This window comes from Castor canadensis, chromosome 8 (genome assembly GCF_047511655.1).
Source record: "Castor canadensis chromosome 8, mCasCan1.hap1v2, whole genome shotgun sequence".
In the NCBI taxonomy this organism is placed as follows: domain Eukaryota; kingdom Metazoa; phylum Chordata; class Mammalia; order Rodentia; family Castoridae; genus Castor; species Castor canadensis.
The window spans coordinates 108,817,514-108,836,852 of NC_133393.1; the positions used below are offsets into that span (position 1 = coordinate 108,817,514).

The window sequence follows — 19,339 nt, forward strand, 5'->3', positions numbered from 1 at the left end:
TCTGCTTTAGTTTCTCTGCGTTGAGGGCAACAAATGCTATCTAGTTTTTTAGGTGTCTTACCTATTCTCACCCCTCTCTTGTGTGCTCTCGCTTTATCATGTGATCAAAGTCCAATCCCCTTGTTGTGTTTGCCCTTGATCTAATGTCCACATATGAGGGAGAACATATGATTTTTGGTCTTTTGGGCCAGGCTAACCTCACTCAGAATAATGTTCTCCAGTTCCATCCATTTACCTGAGAATGATAACATTTCTAGGCTCCCTTTTTGACTTTTTTTTTTTGGTGGGACTGGGGTTTGAATTCAGGGCTTCACGCTTGTAACGCAGGTGCTCTACCCCTTGTGCCACAACTCCAATTCATTTTACTCTGGTTATTTTGGAGATGGGGTCTCCTGAACTATTTGCCCAGACTGGCCTCGGATCTTGATCCTCCCGATCGCAGCCTCTCAAGTAGCTAGGATTATAGACCTGAGCCACTGAAGTCCAGCTGCTTTTCGACTTTTTAAGAGGGGTGATCCTGTTATCAATAAGGAACAAATACCAGGTAAAGGACAAATGGCAATTATAGAAAACAGTTTCAAGTACCGTACATTGGGGTTACACAAGAATTCAAAGTGAGTGCCCTGAGAGTCAGGGGCCCTGAGGTGTGGGGCAGAACTCATACGTCTGAATTCCAAGTCCAGGTTCTTTCTTAGAGAAAAACCAGGAAATGACTTCACAGTTTTCCAGACAATCAATATCCTTCACGTTTCCCAGTAGGACGCCCCAGGGCCTGAGCCACGCCCACACGTGCGAGTCTGGCCAAGTGGCGGCTGCACGTCACGACTGAACACGGCCAGGCCCCTCCCCCTGCCCCGCCTCGCCCCGCCCCCGTCCTACCCCGCACAGCCACGCACTGCCACGCCCCGGCACTTTCGCGGCTTCCTGGGCGCACGGCTGTGGGCGAGCGTTGCGCATGCGCGAGGTGGGAACATAGTTTCTTCTGCCTCACCACTTCTCTGCAGGGGTGGCTTAGCAAGGGCGTGCTTCCGGGTCGAAGGGTTTGCTACCGGAAAGCGGGACGGCTGAAACGCGGCGGCGAAGCTGGAGCAGAACTTGCAAAGTTCTAGGTGGAAAAGACTGGCCATGGACAGGTCAGTCCCCGAGGCAACGGCTGGGCCCTAAGGCTTGTCCTCCTTGCCTGTTGGCGGAACGAAATAGGTGAAACCACACTTGAAGAGGAAGCCGAGGAAGTCTCGGGAGCTGCCTATAGATTTCCCGAGGCCGGGAGATTGGGCAACCCGTGGAAAGTCAGCTTCGCGTAGGTGCGAGAGGGTAGGGATAATGATAAGCTCCCGCCTTCCACCGCGACTTTGCACTGTGCTGGGCGCCTTCACGCCACAACCTTGTGGCTTCAGAGGTGGGAGGAGTAGACGATAGCGCGGCATTCCAAATACTAAGTGATCACACTGGGATCTAAGCCCAGACTCTGAAAAATATTTTACTGCAAATATTAGTGCATATTAATTGTACATATTAATGGAATTCACTGGTCACGTTTTTTTAAAATTAAAAGTGCGAGTATCAAATAATTAAGTTAACTCTTAATGATTCTGATAGCCGCCTGCGACAACGATTGAGTTATTTAAGGTCCTTAGCTTCGGGGAATTTCATTGTGTAGTGGAGGAGACAACCGACCATTGTAAAGCTGCTAGTGTGGGAAAAAGAAATGAAGGAGCAATTAAGTCACCTTTTTAAAAAAAAATCTTTTTATTTTATCGTTTTTACATTTATTCACAAGCGTATACATTGTTTGGGCCACCTCTCTGCACCCCAAGTCTCCTTTTCAAGGAAGAACTTTGCAGCTGGTTTTCGAATAATAATACATTATTCTCAAAAAAAAAAAACAAAAACAAAAAACCATCCAGTGCCTTTCATGTGACTGCCATTGTGCTGAGCTTTAAATAACTTATTTATTCTTCAGAACGATACAAGGACGTGTACTGTCACCCCCTTTTCATAGGAATACACTGAGACTGAAAGAGATTAGGAAACTTGGTCAAAGTTAAGCTAATAAATAGAAGAACCAGATTGCCAACATGAAACTGTGTGTTGCCAGTCCCCAACAGGCTGGTTGATAGTAAGTATATTTATCAGGTGGACAGAGGAGCTCTGTAAAAGTAGATCTCTGTAAAAGAAACAGGTTCAGGGGCAAGGGGCATGGCTTAAGTAGCACAAGTAGCAAGCACAGGGTGGTGAGTTGAAACCCTAGTACCGTCAAAAATAGAAAAAGGAAACATATTCAAAGGGGTAAGGATTTGAAAAATGTGCATGCTTTGGGTAGCTGAATGGGCACATACAGTGTATGTTTGTGTGGGGGTCATGTTTGTGGCTGAATATGGGGCTGAACCCCTAAACTGGAGTTACATTGTAAGTATTATGCTAGGAAATACGAATTTGATTCAGTAGACCAGAGAGAGTTATCTGAAGATTTCAGGTGAAGGAAAAGCATATTGATTCTTGTTTTAAAACAAAACAAAACCCTGTGTCTTAATCCACATGATGCAGTTTATGGATCTTTGGATGAAAATGAGGGGGTATCTGGAGCATTGCAATTTCAATGATGGTGGTACAGGAGACACCCTCAGTGTGCCTTGGAAGAAATAACTTGAAGGGTTGTTTCTCTCCAGTTTGCTAGAGCTCTTTTATTTACCCTTACATCTTGCCAAATCAACAGATTTTTTTTTTCATGGTATTTGTGGTTTTTAAGTATAGTCGTGGCCACATAAGAATGTGTTGGTCAACAAGAAGATACAGCAGTAGTCCTATTAAGATTATGTTGTCTAGTGATATCATAGCCATCTCAGTTTGTATAAGTATATTCTATGGTACTCACATGATGACAAAATTGCCTGATGACAGCCGGGCACCAATGGCTTATGCTTGTAATCCTAACTACCTGGGAGACCTAGATCAGGAGGATCAGGTTCTAGGCCAGCCAGGCAAATAGTTCTTGAGATCCCATATCTCCAGAATAACCAGAGCAAAATGGCCTGGAGGTGTGGCTCAAGTAGTAGAACACCTGCGTTGTAAGCATGAAGCCCTTAGTTCAAACCCTTGTCCCACTAAAATATAAATGCCTAATGACACATTTCTGATAACCTGTTGGATCATTAAGCAACCAGTACATTACTGTATTTTGGAGATTGGAGAAGTCTTTTAAGAGATTTCTGCCATTAACTAACTCTTCAGTCCAACAAGGGAAAGAAAATTTTCCTTCACGAAGCAATTTTTTAAAATAGAATTATAGATTCCTTGTTTTGAAATAATTCAATACGACAAAAATAACATCAAGTGTGCTAAAAAAAAAAAAATCGAAGTTTTTGAGTAGCTAAGATTTGAGTGGGTCTTTGAACAATAAGCAGGATTAGGAGCCAGAGGTCCAAGACATGGCAAAAAGATCCAAGACTTGGCTGTGGGAGTAAACTGAACTGTGATTGACTTGGTCTTTTGCTCCAATCATGATGGTAATGTTCTTTGCAAATGTTACATGAAAGAGCTTAATTACACTGTTTTAGGAGTGGCTTCGGAGAGATGTCATCCCCTGTAATCCGGGAGGCAGAAGTGACACGGACTGCGCGGAAACAGAGTGCTCAAAAAAGAGTTTTAAGTATCCTTTGCACTTTAAGAATCATACAAATTGCAGCATGTTTTAAATCAGTGTTGTAGAATTTTCTTTTTATTATAGGTATTAAACATTAGCTATAGTAAAATACTGTTTTACTGATTAGTAAAACTGATTAGTTTTGTTAATTTCACAGATATTTTATTTGCTAACTATAATGCTCTCAGTGAGATTAAGATACATGTTTCCCAGCTGGGCGCTGGTGGCTCTTGCCTGTAATCATAGCTGCTCAGGAGGCAGAGATCAGGAGGATCGGGGTTCAAAGCCAGCCCAGGCAAAATAGTTTGCAAGACCCTTATCTTGAAAAAACCCAACACACAATAAAAGAGATGGTGGAGTGGCTCAAGGTAGTCCCTGAGCTGAAGCCCCAGTACCACAAAAAAAAAAAAAAAAAAAAAAGTGTCCCTGAAAAGAAGTATGACTGTCATATTGTGGTTGACTTCTACTGAGATTAAGTTCCTGCTTTTTTGTTTTTTTTTCTTTTTTGAAATCTGACAAAGAACTCTCAGGTGAGTGTGAATTTAAGTGACAGAGAAAATAAGTTTTCTGTGCAGAAAAGGTGGTAGTCATAAAATACCTTGTTCTTGAAAATGTATTCACATATTTTGTGTACTAAAATTATGGTTAATTCTCACTTTAATGATCTCTTTTCTACATGGAAAGCTTTTCTTAACTCTTCATAAAGTTCGGGCCTCCCAAGATGACAATTTTGGTAATACTACACCAAGAAACCAGATTATCCCTCGAACTCCCAGCTCATTTCGACAGCCTTGTAAGATTTTTTTTTTTTTGCCTTGAAAGCATTTACTAATAGCTGTAATAGCAGCTAATATTTATTGTGCACATAATAGAATATTTGGTTACAATATCAATAAGTAGGCACAAACAGTATGATTACAGTTACTTGTTGAACTCGTGTCATGAACAAGGCACTATATGTTACCTAAATACACAGGGACTATGACATAGATATTGCTATCTCTGTTTTACCAAAACCAGACGTGAAACGTAAAGAAGTCAATATGGTTCATAACTATTGTTTGAATTCTAGTCCCATTATTTAGATAATGTTATTATCAAACAATAGTCTGTTTACTCTAAAGCACAAGCCTGCTAAACTGCACTGCTTCAGTATGCTTTACAAAATTAGAATATGAAGGAACCATTGAATGTGTCTTCTTGTTTTTTAAATTGCTCAGTTATGTTATAATGAAATCATCTGTAGTAAAAATTTTTCTTAACACGCTCAAATGTACCAAAAGCTCAAATTTAGAAGATAAGTTAAATCTTCATATCACGGGAATGTTATCATTCAAAGTATTTATTTGGTTAGAATCTAAATACTTGAAAATTAAAAAATTATTCTTTATTGCTTTGTTTTGATGATCAGTGCTCGTGTCTTTTGGGTGCATTTTACTCACCTCTCATTTGTAGTTGCTTCACTGAATCGAAGCTTACTAAGGCATCCAGATGTTTCCTGCATTCTTGGAACAGGAGGGAGGTCTCCCCGGCTTACACAGTCTTCGGGGTTCTTGGGAAATTTGTCCATGGTATGTATAAAATTAGGGCTAAAAATTTCTCTCTTTTAATATTTGGTTTAAAAACCTCTTAATGAAAATTGAAGATAGTCATCATAAAAATAAATTTAGGTTGTGTGGATTGATACAGTTGGTTAGATATGTGGACAACTGAAATGTTCAAGAACCTCTAATCACAGGTGGAAAATGGCAACAGCAACATTTGTGTGTGTGACAACCACACACACACACATACACATACACAAATTTGGTCACAGAAGTGATTTTGTGAGAGTAAAGAAGGGAATTTGAGTTCAGTTTTTGTACTCAAGGGGTAAATGGGAAATTTTTTTAAAAAGTAGACGAGATGCTTTTTAGCAGTCACTATGGTACAGTACTGAAAATAGGGGAAGAAATGCTAAATGGCAGTGCAGAATGATTTCGCCTAGGTATTGAAAATAACCTATACAAAAAGAGCATTGTGTCTGAGAAGAATGAAACAAAAGAGCTTTATTATAGTAGCAGAGTGTTATGGCACATTTAGTTCCAAAATAAAAATGATTCCTATTTTTTGCACTGTGCTTTACTAAATAAAGCACAGATGTTTTTATACACACATGAGATTCTCTAAATTAGGTGTTGCCTGAAGGATGGTTTTACCTGTTAAATCTCTCCTTGTCATAGAAGATTAAAATCTCTTTTTTTTTTTTTTTTTTAAGATGTTGGGGATTGAACCCAGGGCCTCTCACATTATAGACCAGCATTACTACTGCTAAGCTACAAGAGCCCCAAATCCATCTTGGGACTGGGGATGTAGCTCAGTGCAAGAGCATGTGCTTATCATGTGCAAGACCCTGGGTTTGAACCCCAGCATTAGTCATCGAGTAATTTTCCCTACTAGTGAAACTGCTTTATTTTGACAATGTTTATCTTGTTCTACTTAAAAATATGACTGAATTGCCTGCCTCTGGGTTTAAATAAAAGAAGATGGCTTTTATAATTGCATTAATTCAGAACTCTAAGACTAATAATAAAATTGTTGCTCTTTTAAAGGCAAACAGAAAATATGTATTGCTTATTATAAAATACTTAGAAATTAGTTTTGTAGTTAAAGATATTTTCCTGATTTATTTTGTCCTTTTTTTTTAAAATTTAACTTGTGGTACTGGGGTTGATCTCAGGGTCTCATGCTGCTAGGGATGCACTCTGCCACTTGAACTATGCCCCAGACTTTTATTTTGCCAATTTTAGTGTCAGCCATGAAAGGTAGTCTTAAATATAGGTTGCCCTTAAAGTGAGTAAAATTATTTACTTTGTTAATATCTTTTACCATATGTCTGAAAGTATGTTTCTGAAAGCAGCGTATCGTTGCCATTTAAGACTTTCAGCTTGATCCTTACACTAAGGGTGTTAGGTATTGAGAAGGAAAGGAAATAGTACTCAGTGTTCAATAATACCAATTGAGCTCTGCAAAGCCCTAGTTACTCCCCCATGAGCACCTAGCTTTTTTCCTTGGGGAATTGATTTAAAGATAACATTTTTCTTACTGCTCATGCCTGGATTTTTTCTTTGCCCTTTTTGAAGAAGAGCCTGGTTGTATAGCCCAGGCTAGCCACAAACTCATGATCCTCTTACCTCAGCCTCCCAACTGCTAGGATAATAGGCATGTGCTACACCATGCCTAACCTGGATTTTTCATTAAGGTGACTTAAAAAACTTCTTACAAATCTTTCATACATGTTCAAAGATAGAATAATGCAGTAACTCCCCATGTGCCCATTGCCCAGCTTCAGCAGTTACCAGCACATCGCTGATGAAGTTCATCTACACCCACATGCATTTCCTTTACATTACTTTATAACTTCTGGATATTCTGCCATTCTATTCATAAATACTTCTGTTAGTATCTTTGATACACAAAAGGATACTTCAACATAAGTGCCATACTGTTAACACATCTAACCAACCAACAGACAGTAATTCCTTTACCAGCTCAAATATCCATTATACATATACAATCATGCATCACCTAATGAAAGAGATGCCTTCTAAGGAATGCTCTTTGGGTGATTTTGTTGTACAAACATAGAGTATACTTGCACAGACTAAGATGGCTACAGTGTCACTAGATGATACAATCATAGGACCACTGTCTTACATGTGGTCTGCTTGTTGACTGAAATGTTATGTGGTCCGCGAGTATATATTTCATAAAGTGATTGGATTCCTTCAATTGTGCCAAATTATCTTTAATTGTTTTGTTGAAATTAGGATCCAAACAAAGTCAACACTTTGGGCATTTGCTTGAGTCATTCTCTTAAGTCTTGTAGTCTGTAAGTTCTTCTCTTATCCTTTTTATCATTACCATTCATTTGTTGAGGAAACTACCTTCTATCCTGTACAGTTCCCCAAAAGTGAAAGATTGAGATGAACTTACAAATAGGACCTTATTTTACCGTTAATATCAGCTTAAATTTTTACAAAATATAATATTCACTGGCTTTTTTAAAAGCATGGAATAGTATATAGAACGAAAAAATATAAAAAAACCATAATTTCCTAAAATTATTCCTGTTGGCTGTCTTTTTAAAAAATGAAAAACACAGAGTCTGGAGGTATAGTTCAAGTGGTAGAGCACCTGCCTATCAAGTGCAAGGACCTGAGTTTAAACCCCAGTACCACAAAAAAAAAAAAAAAGAAAAGAAAAACACATGTAAAAAGTTTCAAAAAAACCTTAAATCTTTTTTTTTATTTTTTTAAATTTTTTTATTGTTTTATTATTCATATGTACATGCAAGGCTTGGGTCATTTCTCCCCCCTGCCCCCACCCCCTCCCTCACCATCCACTCCACTCCCTCCCTCTCCCCCTCTACCCCCTCAATACCCAGCAGAAACTATTTTGCCCTTATTTCTAATTTTGTTGTAGAGAGAGTATAAGCCATAATAGGAAGGAACAAAGGTTTTTGCTGATTGAGATAAGGATAGCTATACAGGGAGTTGACTCACATTAATTTCCTGTGCGTGTGTGTTACCTTCTAGGTTAATCCTTTTTGATCTCACCTTTTCTCTAGTTCCTGGTCCTCTTTTCCTATTAGCCTCAGTTGCTTTTAAGGTATCTGCTTTAGTTTCTCTGCGTTAAGGGCAACAAATGCTAGCTAATTTTTTAGGTGTCTTACCTATCCTTACCCCTCCCTTGTGTGCTCTAGCTTTTATCATGTACTCAAAGTCCAATTCCATTGTTGTGTTTGCCCTTGATCTAATGTCCACATATGAGGGAGAACATACGATTTTTGGTCTTTTGGGCCAGGCTAACCTCACTCAGAATGATGTTCTCCAATTCCATCCATTTACCAGCGAATGATAACATTTCTTTCTTCTTCATGGCTGCATAAAATTCCATTGTGTATAGATACCACATTTTCTTAATCCATTCGTCAGTGGTGGGGCATCTTGGCTGTTTCCATAACTTAGCTATTGTGAATAGTGTCGCAATAAACATGGGTGTGCAGGTGCCTCTGGAGTAACCTGTGTCACAGTCTTTTGGGTATATCCCCAAGAGTGGTATTGCTGGATCAAATGGTAGATCAATGTCTAGCTTTTTAAGTAGCCTCCAAATTTTGTTCCAGAGTGGTTGTACTAGTTTACATTCCCACCAACAGTGTAAGTGGGTTCCCCGCATCCTCACCAACACCTGTTGTTCGTGGTGTTGCTAATGATGGCTATTTTAACAGGGGTGAGGTGGAATCTTAGTGTGGTTTTAATTTGCATTTCCTTTATTGCTAGAGATGGTGAGCATTTTTCATGTGTTTTTTGGCCATCTGAATTTCTTCTTTTGAGAAAGTTCTGTTTAGTTCACTTGCCCATTTCTTTATTGGTTCATTAGTTTTGGGAGAATTTAGTTTTTTTAAGTTCCCTATATATTCTGGTTATCAGTCCTTTGTCTGATGTGTAGCTGGCAAATATTTTCTCCACTCTGTGGGTGTTCTCTTCAGTTTAGAGACCATTTCTTTTGATGAACAGAAGCTTTTTAGTTTTATGAGGTCCCATTTATCTATGCTATCTCTTAGTTGCTGTGCTGCTGGGGTTTCATTGAGAAGGTTCTTACCTATACCTACTAACTCCAGAGTATTTCCTACTCTTTCCTGTATCAACTTTAGTGTTTGTGGTCTGATAATTAAGATCCTTGGTCCATTTTGAGTTAATATTGGTGTAGGGTGATATACATGGATCTAGTTTCAGTTTTTTGCAGACTGCTAACCAGTTTTCCCAGCAGTTTTTGTTGAAGAGGCTGTCTTTTCTCCATCGTATATTTTTAGCTCCTTTGTCAAAGACAAGTTGTTTATAGTTGTGTGGCTTCATATCTGGGTCCTGTATTCTGTTCCACTGGTCTTCATGTCTGTTTTTGTGCCAGTACCATGCTGTTTTTATCGTTATTGCTTTGTAATATAGTTTGAAGTCAGGTATCGTGATACCTCCAGCATTATTCTTTTGACTGAATATTGCCTTGGCTATTCGTGGCCTCTTGTGTTTCCATATAAATTTCACAGTAGATTTTTTAATGTCTTTAATGAATGTCATTGGAATTTTGATGGGAATTGCATTAAATATGTAGATTACTTTTGGGAGTATAGACATTTTTACTATGTTGATTCTATCCATCCATGAGCATGGGAGATCTCTCCACTTTCTACAGTCTTCCTCAGTCTCTTCAGAAGTTTATAGTTTTCCTTGTAGAGGTCATTCACATCTTTTGTTAGGTTTACACCTAGGTATTTGATTTTTTTTGAGGCTATTGTAAATGGAATTGTTTTCATACATTCTTTTTCAGTTTGCTCATTGTTAGTGTATAGAAATGCTAATGATTTTTCTATGTTGATTTTATATCCTGCTACCTTACTGTAGCTATTGATGATGTATAGAAACTTCTGAGTAGAGTTTTTTGGGTCTTTAAGGTATAGGATCATGTCATCTGCAAATAGGGATATTTTGACAGTTTCTTTACCTATTTGTATTCCTTTTATTCCTTCTTCTTGCCTAATTGCTCTGGCTAGGAATTCCAGTACTATGTTGAATAGGAGTGGAGATAGTGGGCATCCTTGTCTGGTTCCTGACTTTAGAGGGAATGGTTTCAGTTTTTCTCCGTTAAGTATAATGCTGGCTGTAGGTTTGTCATATATAGCTTTTATAATGTTGAGGTACTTTCCTTCTATTCCTAGTTTTCTTAGAGCTTTTCTCATGAAATGGTGTTGGATCTTATCAAAGGCTTTTTCTGCATCTATTGAGATGATCAAGTGTTTTTTGTCTTTGCTTCTGTTAATGTGGTTTATTACATTTATTGATTTTCGTATGTTGAACCACCCCTGCATTCCTGGGATGAAGCCTACTTGGTCGTGGTGAATGATCCTTTTGATGTGTTGTTGAATTCGGTTTGCCATTATTTTATTGAGGATTTTTGCATCAATGTTCATTAAGGAGATTGGCCTATAGTTCTCCTTTTTGGAGGTGTCTTTGCCTGGTTTTGGGATAAGTGTAATTACTGGCTTCATAAAATGTGTTTGGCAGTTTTCCTTCCCTTTCTATTTCATGGAACAGTTTAAGGAGGGTTGGTATCAGTTCTTTAAAGGTCTGATAGAATTCAGCAGAGAATCCATCAGGTCCTGGACTTTTCTTTTTGGGGAGACTCTTGATTGCTGCTTCAATTTCATTTTGTGTTATAGATCCCAGGTGATTAATTTCCTCTTGGTTCAGTTTTGGATGATCATATGTATCTAGAAATCTGTCCATTTCTTTTAAGATTTTCAAATTTATTTGAATATAGGTTCTCAAAGTAGTCTCTGATGATTTCCTGGACTTCCATGGTGTTTGTTGTTATCTCCCCTTTTGCATTCCTGATTCTACTCATTTGGGTTTTTTTCTCTCCTCATTTTAGTCAGGTTTGCCAGGGGTCTATTGATCTTGTTTATTTTTTCAAAGAACCAACTTTTTGTTTCATTAATTCTTTGTATGGTTTTTTTGGTTTCTGTTTCGTTGATTTCAGCTCTTTTATTATTTTTCTCCTATTTGTTTTGGGATTTGCTTGTTCTTGTTTTTCTAGGAGTTTGAGATGTATCATTAGGTCATTGATTTGGGATCTCTCAGTCTTTTTAACATATGCACTCATGGCTATAAACTTTCCTCTCAGGACTGCCTTTGCTGTGTCCCATAGGTTCCAGTAAAAACCTTAAATCTTAAAAAAAATTTTTTTAAGCCTTATTCAGTGTTAAAGTATTTACTCAATGACTATAGCTCTGTTGGTTTTCTGTATTTTAAGGTAACCAATCTGGATGACAGTAATTGGACAGCTGCATTCTCATCACAGCGTTTAGGGCTCTTCACAAACACGGAGCCCCACAGTGTAACAGAGGATGTAAATCTCAGTGCTGTCATATTAAGAGAAGATGATCCTGGAGAAACTGGTAAAATGGTTTTGAGATTTGTGACAAAGTAGCTTTTCACTTTACTATCATCAAGGAAACATCTATTTCTGGACATCATTGTAACATATATATACATACATATGTATACACATTTCCTGTTGGTGGGTATGTCTTAAAAAAAAAAACCAATTTTTTCAAAATCTGGAGACTAATAAAAGTCCAAGATAAAGGTATTGGTGGGACTGGTTTCTTTTAAGGCCTGTCTTGTGTTGCTGTCACCATTTTACTCCCATGTTTTACGTGGTCTTCCCTCTGTCTAATATGTTTTTCATTGAGTTAATTAGTCATGGTCATGGCTATCTCTAGAAGGCTGAGAACCTTGCAATATTATCTCAGTGTAAATGGCAGTGTGTTAGATTATTGGACAAGTCATATTTTTTATTCATATTGGTACCAATAAAAGAACTCTTTCTTTAAGTTTAGATTTTAATCTAACATTGTTGATGTGTTTTGTGTTTTTTCAGATTATATTGTAACCTTGGTAGTTGCAGGTTGATTTATTACTGTTCCCTTATGGAAAACACAATACACTTTTAGTGTCTATCTATACATCACTATATAAGTTCTTCATCATTTTACCATTATCATAAGCTAGTATAGATGAATGTTACTATGCTTACCATTATACAGACATTAATTCATTCAGTCCTTCCCAGGGGCTATTAAATAGTTAAAATAATTACTCCCACTTTAGAGGAAAGGAAACCACTGCTCAGAGAGGTTAATTAACTTGCTTAAGGTTTCCTGACCAGGAAATGCTGGCACCAGGATTTGAAACTAATCAGTTTGATTCCAGAGACCTGCTCTTAAAACTGGTAATCACTACTTTCTTGAGGATTTGCCAATACTAGGCACTCAGATGTTTAGTGAGTCAAAAACACTTTCCTTAATCTGTAAAATACAAGAATTCTGTTTTAAAGGTAAGACCTTAAATAGTAAACAGTCTTGCAGTAGAGTGCATGCATTTTCCCTGAGTAAAACATTATTTAGTATTTATTATAACTCTCAGCTACCTTGTTATAGTACACTTAAAATATAATTCAGGTGTTCTAAAATTTGGCACAGTTTTCATAACTAAAAATAGATAAATAGCTACACCAAAATTTTAATTGTGTACATTAAAGAATATAAAAGAGTGAAAAGACAGTTTATGGATGGAAGACAATATTTGCAAATCTTGGATCTGTTAAGGAGTTCCTATCCAAATTATATAAAGAACTCCTCTAACTCAACAAATCAAAACTCAGTTAACAAATGGGCAAAGGACTTAAATAAGCACTTTTCCAAAGAAGATATAAACAAATGAAAATATATTCAGCGTTACCATAATCACTAGAGAACTGTAAATCAAAATCAGAAAATAACAACCGTTGACAATGTTGTTATGTCCTTGTGTATGGCTGGTATTAATTTAAAATAGTACAGCCATTATGGAAAGTAATATGGCAGTTTCTTGACAAATTAAAAATAGGATTACTAAATAATCCAGCAGTTCTACCTCTAGTGTACCCAAAAGAACTGTAAGAAGGGTGTCGAGGAGATACTTATATGCCTGTGTTCATAGCAGCATTGTTCCTGGTAGACAAAAGGTGGGAGCAACCCTGGTGTTCATTGGTGAATGAATGGAGAAACAAAATTCCATATACAATTGAATATTATTCAGCCAAGATGACATATGTTATGATATGAATGAACCTTGGGAATGCTATGCTGAGTGAAAGAAGCCAGGCACAGATAGAAACCATATTATTCCATTTATATGAGGTCACAGTTATGGAGACAGACAGTAGAATGATGGTTTTCAGGGAATGAGGGAAGTACAGGATGGGAAGTTACTGTTTAATAGGTGTAGAATTTTGGTTTTGCAAAATGGAGAATTCTGTGGATGGATGATGTTGGTGATAGCAATACAACAGTGTGAATATACTTAATACCACTGAACTAAACACTAAAAATAGTTAGATGGGAAATTTTAGGTGATGTGTTTTATTAGCTAAATTTCAGGGGTGGGGAACTGAAAAAGACTTGCAGCTGTTCTGTTAGGTTTTCTAGCACACAGTTACCTAAAATATATCACTTAAATTTTCTTTGTTGCTTTTTTTTAATGTGTTTTAGCATCCATGAGTATGTTTTCTGATTTCCTGCAGTCTTTTTTGAAGCACTCTTCAACTACAGTTTTTGACCTTGTGGAAGAATATGAAAATATTTGTTCTAGTCAGGTAAGCTAATTTCACTGCATTATTGGTCAAACTTCATTACTTTAAGGGTTTTTTTGTTGTTGTTGTTGAGTTTTGTTTTGTTTTTTCAGTGCTGGGGTTTGAACTCATCCTTGTGCTTGCTAGGCAGGTACTGTACTGCTTTAGCCTTTCACCCAACTCATTTCTATACTGAGTTTAAGACAGATGTTCTAGGGGTGCAGTGACAGGAGTAATGGAATCAGCTCGAGCATCTCAGCTTTTCACATACCCATATAAGATTTCTTTGGAGAACAAAAGGAATCTGCTGCTTAAAAAAAAAGAAAATCCAGAATATACAAAGAACTGTTAAAACTCAACAGTAAGAAAGTATATACCTGGGTTCAAAAATGGACAAAAGATGGGAATAGACACCTTACCAGAACAGATAAACAGAAGGCAAATAAGTATATGAAAAAAATGCTTCACATCATATGTCATTAGGGAATTGCAAATAGGTACATTGTTGCACACCTATTAAAACGGTAACATTCTAAAACACACAACCAGAAGCTGACATGCTTGGGGAGCAACAGGAACTTGGATTCCTTGATTCAAAAGCACAACACTACATCCATATTGGAAAGCAGTTTGGTGGGTTCTTGCAAAATTAAACATGTTTCTATTATATAATACTTCATTCACACTTCTTTGGTATTTACCCAAATGAATTAAAAATTTATGTCCACACAAAACCTGCACACATGTCTTCAGAGTAAGTCTATTCATAAAAATTTGTATACAACCTTCATTTGGTGAACGAATAAACTGAAATGTATCCAGAAAATGAAATATTACTGCTCAGAAGAAATGCGCTATAAGCCATGAAAAGACAGGAACCTTAAGTACATGTTGCTAAATGAAGCTTATTCAAAAAGGCTGCATCCTGTTTGGCTTTAAACATATAACACTCTGGAAAAGGTAAAACTGGGGAGAGTGAGAAGATTGAGGTTAGAGAGGAGGGAAGGAGGAATAGGTGGAACACTGAGGATTTTCAGGGCAGGGAAACTACTTACTGTGTATGGTAGATATTGTAATAGCAGGTGCACAGCATTACACATTGGTCAAACACCAAAGAATGCACACCACCAGCCCTGCCGCACTGCATGCTTAAAGAACACAAAGTTGGACAAAATCAACCTCTTTACCTCTTTGTTTTTAATTCAGGTGAATATACTGGGTAAAATAGTGAGCCGAGCGACGCCTGGGCTGCAGAAGTTTTCAAAAACAGCCAGTATGCTCTGGCTTCTTCAACAGGAGATGGTCACATGGAGGCTGCTAGCTTCTTTGTATAGGTAAAGTTGTATAGAAGAAGTAATGAACCAATAGCTAGGGTAACGTGTTTGAAAATAGGTTTTGCTAATTGTGGGGTTTATTTCTTTTTTTTAATTTGCCACTAGGAGTTGTACTAGGGGTCTTGTGCTTGCTAGGCAGACACTCTACCACTTGAGACATACACCAAGCCCATTTTTGCTTTAGTTTAGTTTTTTTTTTTTTCCCTCAGATAGGGTCTTGCACTTTTTGCCTGGGGCCACCTTCAGGCTGCAAGTGGGATTATAGGGAGGTACCACCACACCTATGTTGTTGAGGTAGGGGTGTCACTAGCTGTTTTTGTTTTTTGGGTTTTTTGCCTTGACTTTGGACTATGATCCTTCTGATCTCCGCCTCCCATGTCGCTGGGATTACAGGTGTGAACCATCACGCCAATCCTTGAGGCTTATTATTTCTAGTAAAGTTGTTAGGAATGAGTTATGAGAGAAGAGGGAGCTATCATCTCATAAAGTTAATAACTATCAGAAATTGGTTTATGTAGCTGGGTATTGTAGCACATGTGTGTAACCCCAGCACTTGGGAGGGTATGGCAGGGGGATTGCAATTTGAGGCCAGCCTGGTCTACATAGTGAGACCCTGTCTCAAAAAAATTTTTTTAGATTATGTATAAATAAAGATTTAAAGAAAGTTAAAAATAGAGCAATATTTAGGAGAGCATAGATTAAGGAAAGGAACTGAAAGGTAGAATTTATGCAATGGAAGCTTAAAAGAAGCTAGCTGCTTGGCATGGTGGTTTATGCCTGTGATCCAGACTCTCAGAAGGCGGAGAAAGATAGCCCAGGCAAGTTAGTGCCACCCAGTCTCAAAAACCAGTGCAGCCTGTATTCTCAACACTTGGGAATCTGAGATTGGAGGGATCAAGTTTCGAGGCCGGCCCTAGTAAGTAGGTTGTGAGACTGCATCTACAAAATAACCAGAGCAAAATGGTCTGGAGGTATGGTTGCAAGCATGAAGCCTGGAGTTCAAACCCCAGTCTCACAAAAATAAATAAATAAATAAAAACAAAAACAATGCAAAACAAAAGGGCTGGAGGTGTGGTTCAAGTGGTAGAGTACTTGCCTAGCATGTGCAAGGCTCCTGGGTTCAATCCTCAGTACTGCAAAAAGAAGTTAATCGTGTTCCATTAGATGTTCAGTGGTTTTGGTTCTCATTCTGTTGCTTTCTAGTGTTAATGAAAAAATACTGCTGTTAATTGTTGCCATGTGAAAATGTGTGAAAAAGGTATGTGCATTAGCAGGTAGCCATTAAAACCTTTGCAACATGTATTTCTAGTAAGTGCCAGTTTTCTCAGGTGTCAATACCAGATTCAGCAGATACTTACTACTTCTATCTTATATTTAAAATGAGATGATTGAGTTAATTGGAAACTCATTTGCTTCTATCTGGTAGATAGAATGCAGGTTTGCACGTCAGTAGTTTAAAAGGCAAATTCATACGTTCATGTAAAATACAGCCTTTTCTTTGGTGTTGTTTTTCCTTAGAGACAGAATACAGTCTTCGCTCGAAGATGAAAATATGTTTGCAGTTACTGTAAGTTTTGTATTGAATTTTTTTCCTTTATAGAAGCTTAAAAATTAGAGAGTTTTTAGTAGTAAAACTTTATTTTTAACACTCCATCTTGAGTTTGTGCATTTTTACACAAGAATTTTACAGTATATAAAAGTAACATCTTATTATCAAGTATTGACTTATATTAGAGAGTAAAGGTAAAGTCCTATTTTAGCCCTCTGACTAGTCACTATTAATTTTTATGTCAATTCACACAAGTTTAACTTATGTTTTCTTACAGTGTGTAAATGTAGCATAAATTTTTCATAAATTCTGCTGACATATGTAGGTTGTTTCCAGTATTTTTGTTAATAGTAATCAATAGTGTGGTGGAAATCAGTCTTCATATTTATGTCTGTATATGAGCATTTCTTAACATTTCCTGAAGTAAAATTGTTAAGTCACTATTTGAGATGGCCATATTGCTACCTGCTACATACATTCTCACTACTAGTATATGAAAATGTTTACTGTGCTAATGGTATCAGCAGTCATTTCATTTTCATACTTGGGGGAAGCATTTTGTGATATGTAAATCCTTGGTCACTGGTAAGGGGGAGCATTTTATTCTTAGGCGTTTATATTTATTTTTCGTTTTTTGAGACAGTGTCTGGCTGTATTGCCCAGGATAGCCTCAGACTCACTATTTAGCCATGCTGGCCTTGAACTCTTGATCTTCCTTTCTCAGCCTCCTGAGTGTTAAGATTATAGGTGTGCATGACCATACGCAGACATTTATATGTTTTGTGTGTGTGTGGTGCTGGGGATCAAACCCAGGGCCTTGTGCATGCCAGGCAAGTGCTCTGCCCCTGAGCTACATCCCCAGCCTTTGTTTTTCTGGACAGATAACTCAGACAGGTATTGAACTTAAGATGCTCCTGCCTCTGCCTCCTGTGTCCTGGGATTATAGGCATGCACCACCATGCTTGGCTTTGGCCGGTTATATTTCTTACATGAATTTGTATTCATATCCTTTGCTTCATTTCCTATTGTTTTCTCATTAATTCTTTCTCTTATACATGTTAATGACATTCTTTTGTTACCTGTCTTTTAACTTTAAGGATTTTTTTTCCCATTTTTATCTGATAATGTCTCATGTTTTGGTTTGTGTTCATTATCTTATATCTCATAAGGAAGGAGTTTCCTAACTATATAAAAGATTTTCCAATATTTTCCCCTAAATTTAACTCTTATTTTAAGTCAAGGGCTTACATAATTGAACTAATCTGGACTCTTTGCCTACAAAACAAACAAGAGACTTAACTTCTCTCAAATGAGTATCCATTTATCTGGATACCAGTTATCAAACAGGGCCTCCTTCTCTGATTTGTAATGCTACCTATTATATCAAGTCATATTTATGCGTGGATTTTTTTTGTTGTTGTTGAGTCACTTGAAAGCCAATACTGCACAAGTTTGTTACTCTAACTCAAAATTTTGATATGTGTGTAGGATAAAGTCCCTTCTCTCATTCTTAAATACTATTTGGCTACTTTTGCACACTTTTCCCCCAAGATGAACTGTATAGTTTCCAGTTTTCAAAAAGGACTTTTTGGAATATTAATCGGAATAATATTGAATTTATAAATTAATTTGGAAGAAAATGATTCCTTTCCCATGTGGAATCGTCCCATTTATGAAAAAGGCATATCTCCACTTAACCAGATTTCTATATAGCTCTGGTGCTCTTAAAATTCTCTGAATCATTTTCTGAATGGATTCTATTTTCTATTTTCTAGTTGGTTACTACTGTCAAATAGTTACTAATTTGTTATGTAGAGCTCATATTTGGCCATTGTTTAGTTCTTTTTTTTTTTGAAAGAACTGTGGGTTTCAGAGCAGGCACTCTTCTGCATGAACCTTACCTCCAGTGTATTTTGCTCTGATTATTTTGAAGATGGGGTCTGGAGAACTATTTGCCTGGACTGGTCTCCAACCACAATCCTCCGAATTCAACCTCCCAAGTAGCTAGCATTATAGGTGTGAGGCACTAGTACCTGGCATCTTTTTGAATTCTTAGAAGTGCTAGTAGGTTTTTCATTTGATTTTATTGGGTTCTATATGTAGGCCATAATTATCTGCAAACAGTGAGTTTCCCTTAATCCTTCCTAATCATTATCCCTTTTATTTCTTACTTGCTTCATTGTCTTAACTAGGAGCATCCATACAATGCTGAATTATATCAGTAATACCAGACATTTTTTTCTTACTACTATAAAGAAGGCTTTTGTTTTATCTTTACATTTGTTTTACTATAAATTAAGGAATTTTTTTCCATCTAATTGCTAAGAATTCTAATGGATAGTGAATACAGTCAAATTTTTTTAAGCTTGTTTATATACCTGTGTTAATTCGTTAGTGTAAAGGCTTGCAATAACAATTTTCCTAGTATTGTATTATTTCAGACAGAATAGACTCAGACATGTATTTCTAAGCATATTATTAAATTTTGTTAGCTAATACTTTATTTAGGACTTTGCTAAGTGTTTTGTTTTTGTCTTATTCTCAGGGGTTTTTTTTGCATCTGAGATTGTACTAGTGCTCCAGAATATACTCAGAAATCTTGTT

General features: G+C 37.2%; 1 protein-coding gene across 6 annotated transcripts in view; it reads left to right on the top strand.

The window, feature by feature from the left end:
- The first annotated feature begins 970 nt into the window (after positions 1–970).
- Nup107 (nucleoporin 107) overlaps positions 971–19,339 on the top strand; it is a 46,409-nt gene continuing 28,040 nt past the window's right edge. The window contains exons 1-8 of one of the 6 annotated variants that reach the window (XM_074083864.1): positions 971–1,314; positions 3,558–3,649; positions 4,350–4,436; positions 5,099–5,214; positions 11,492–11,636; positions 13,773–13,876; positions 15,059–15,186; positions 16,705–16,753. In XM_074083864.1, coding sequence (XP_073939965.1) covers positions 3,574–3,649; positions 4,350–4,436; positions 5,099–5,214; positions 11,492–11,636; positions 13,773–13,876; positions 15,059–15,186; positions 16,705–16,753 — 705 coding nt within the window. In that variant the 5' untranslated portion in view covers positions 971–1,314; positions 3,558–3,573. Of the gene's footprint in view, positions 1,400–3,557; positions 3,650–4,349; positions 4,437–5,098; positions 5,215–11,491; positions 11,637–13,772; positions 13,877–15,058; positions 15,187–16,704; positions 16,754–19,339 lie in introns of those variants that run through there. The other 5 variants (XM_074083863.1, XM_074083866.1, XM_074083862.1 and 2 more) reach the window with 5 other exon arrangements.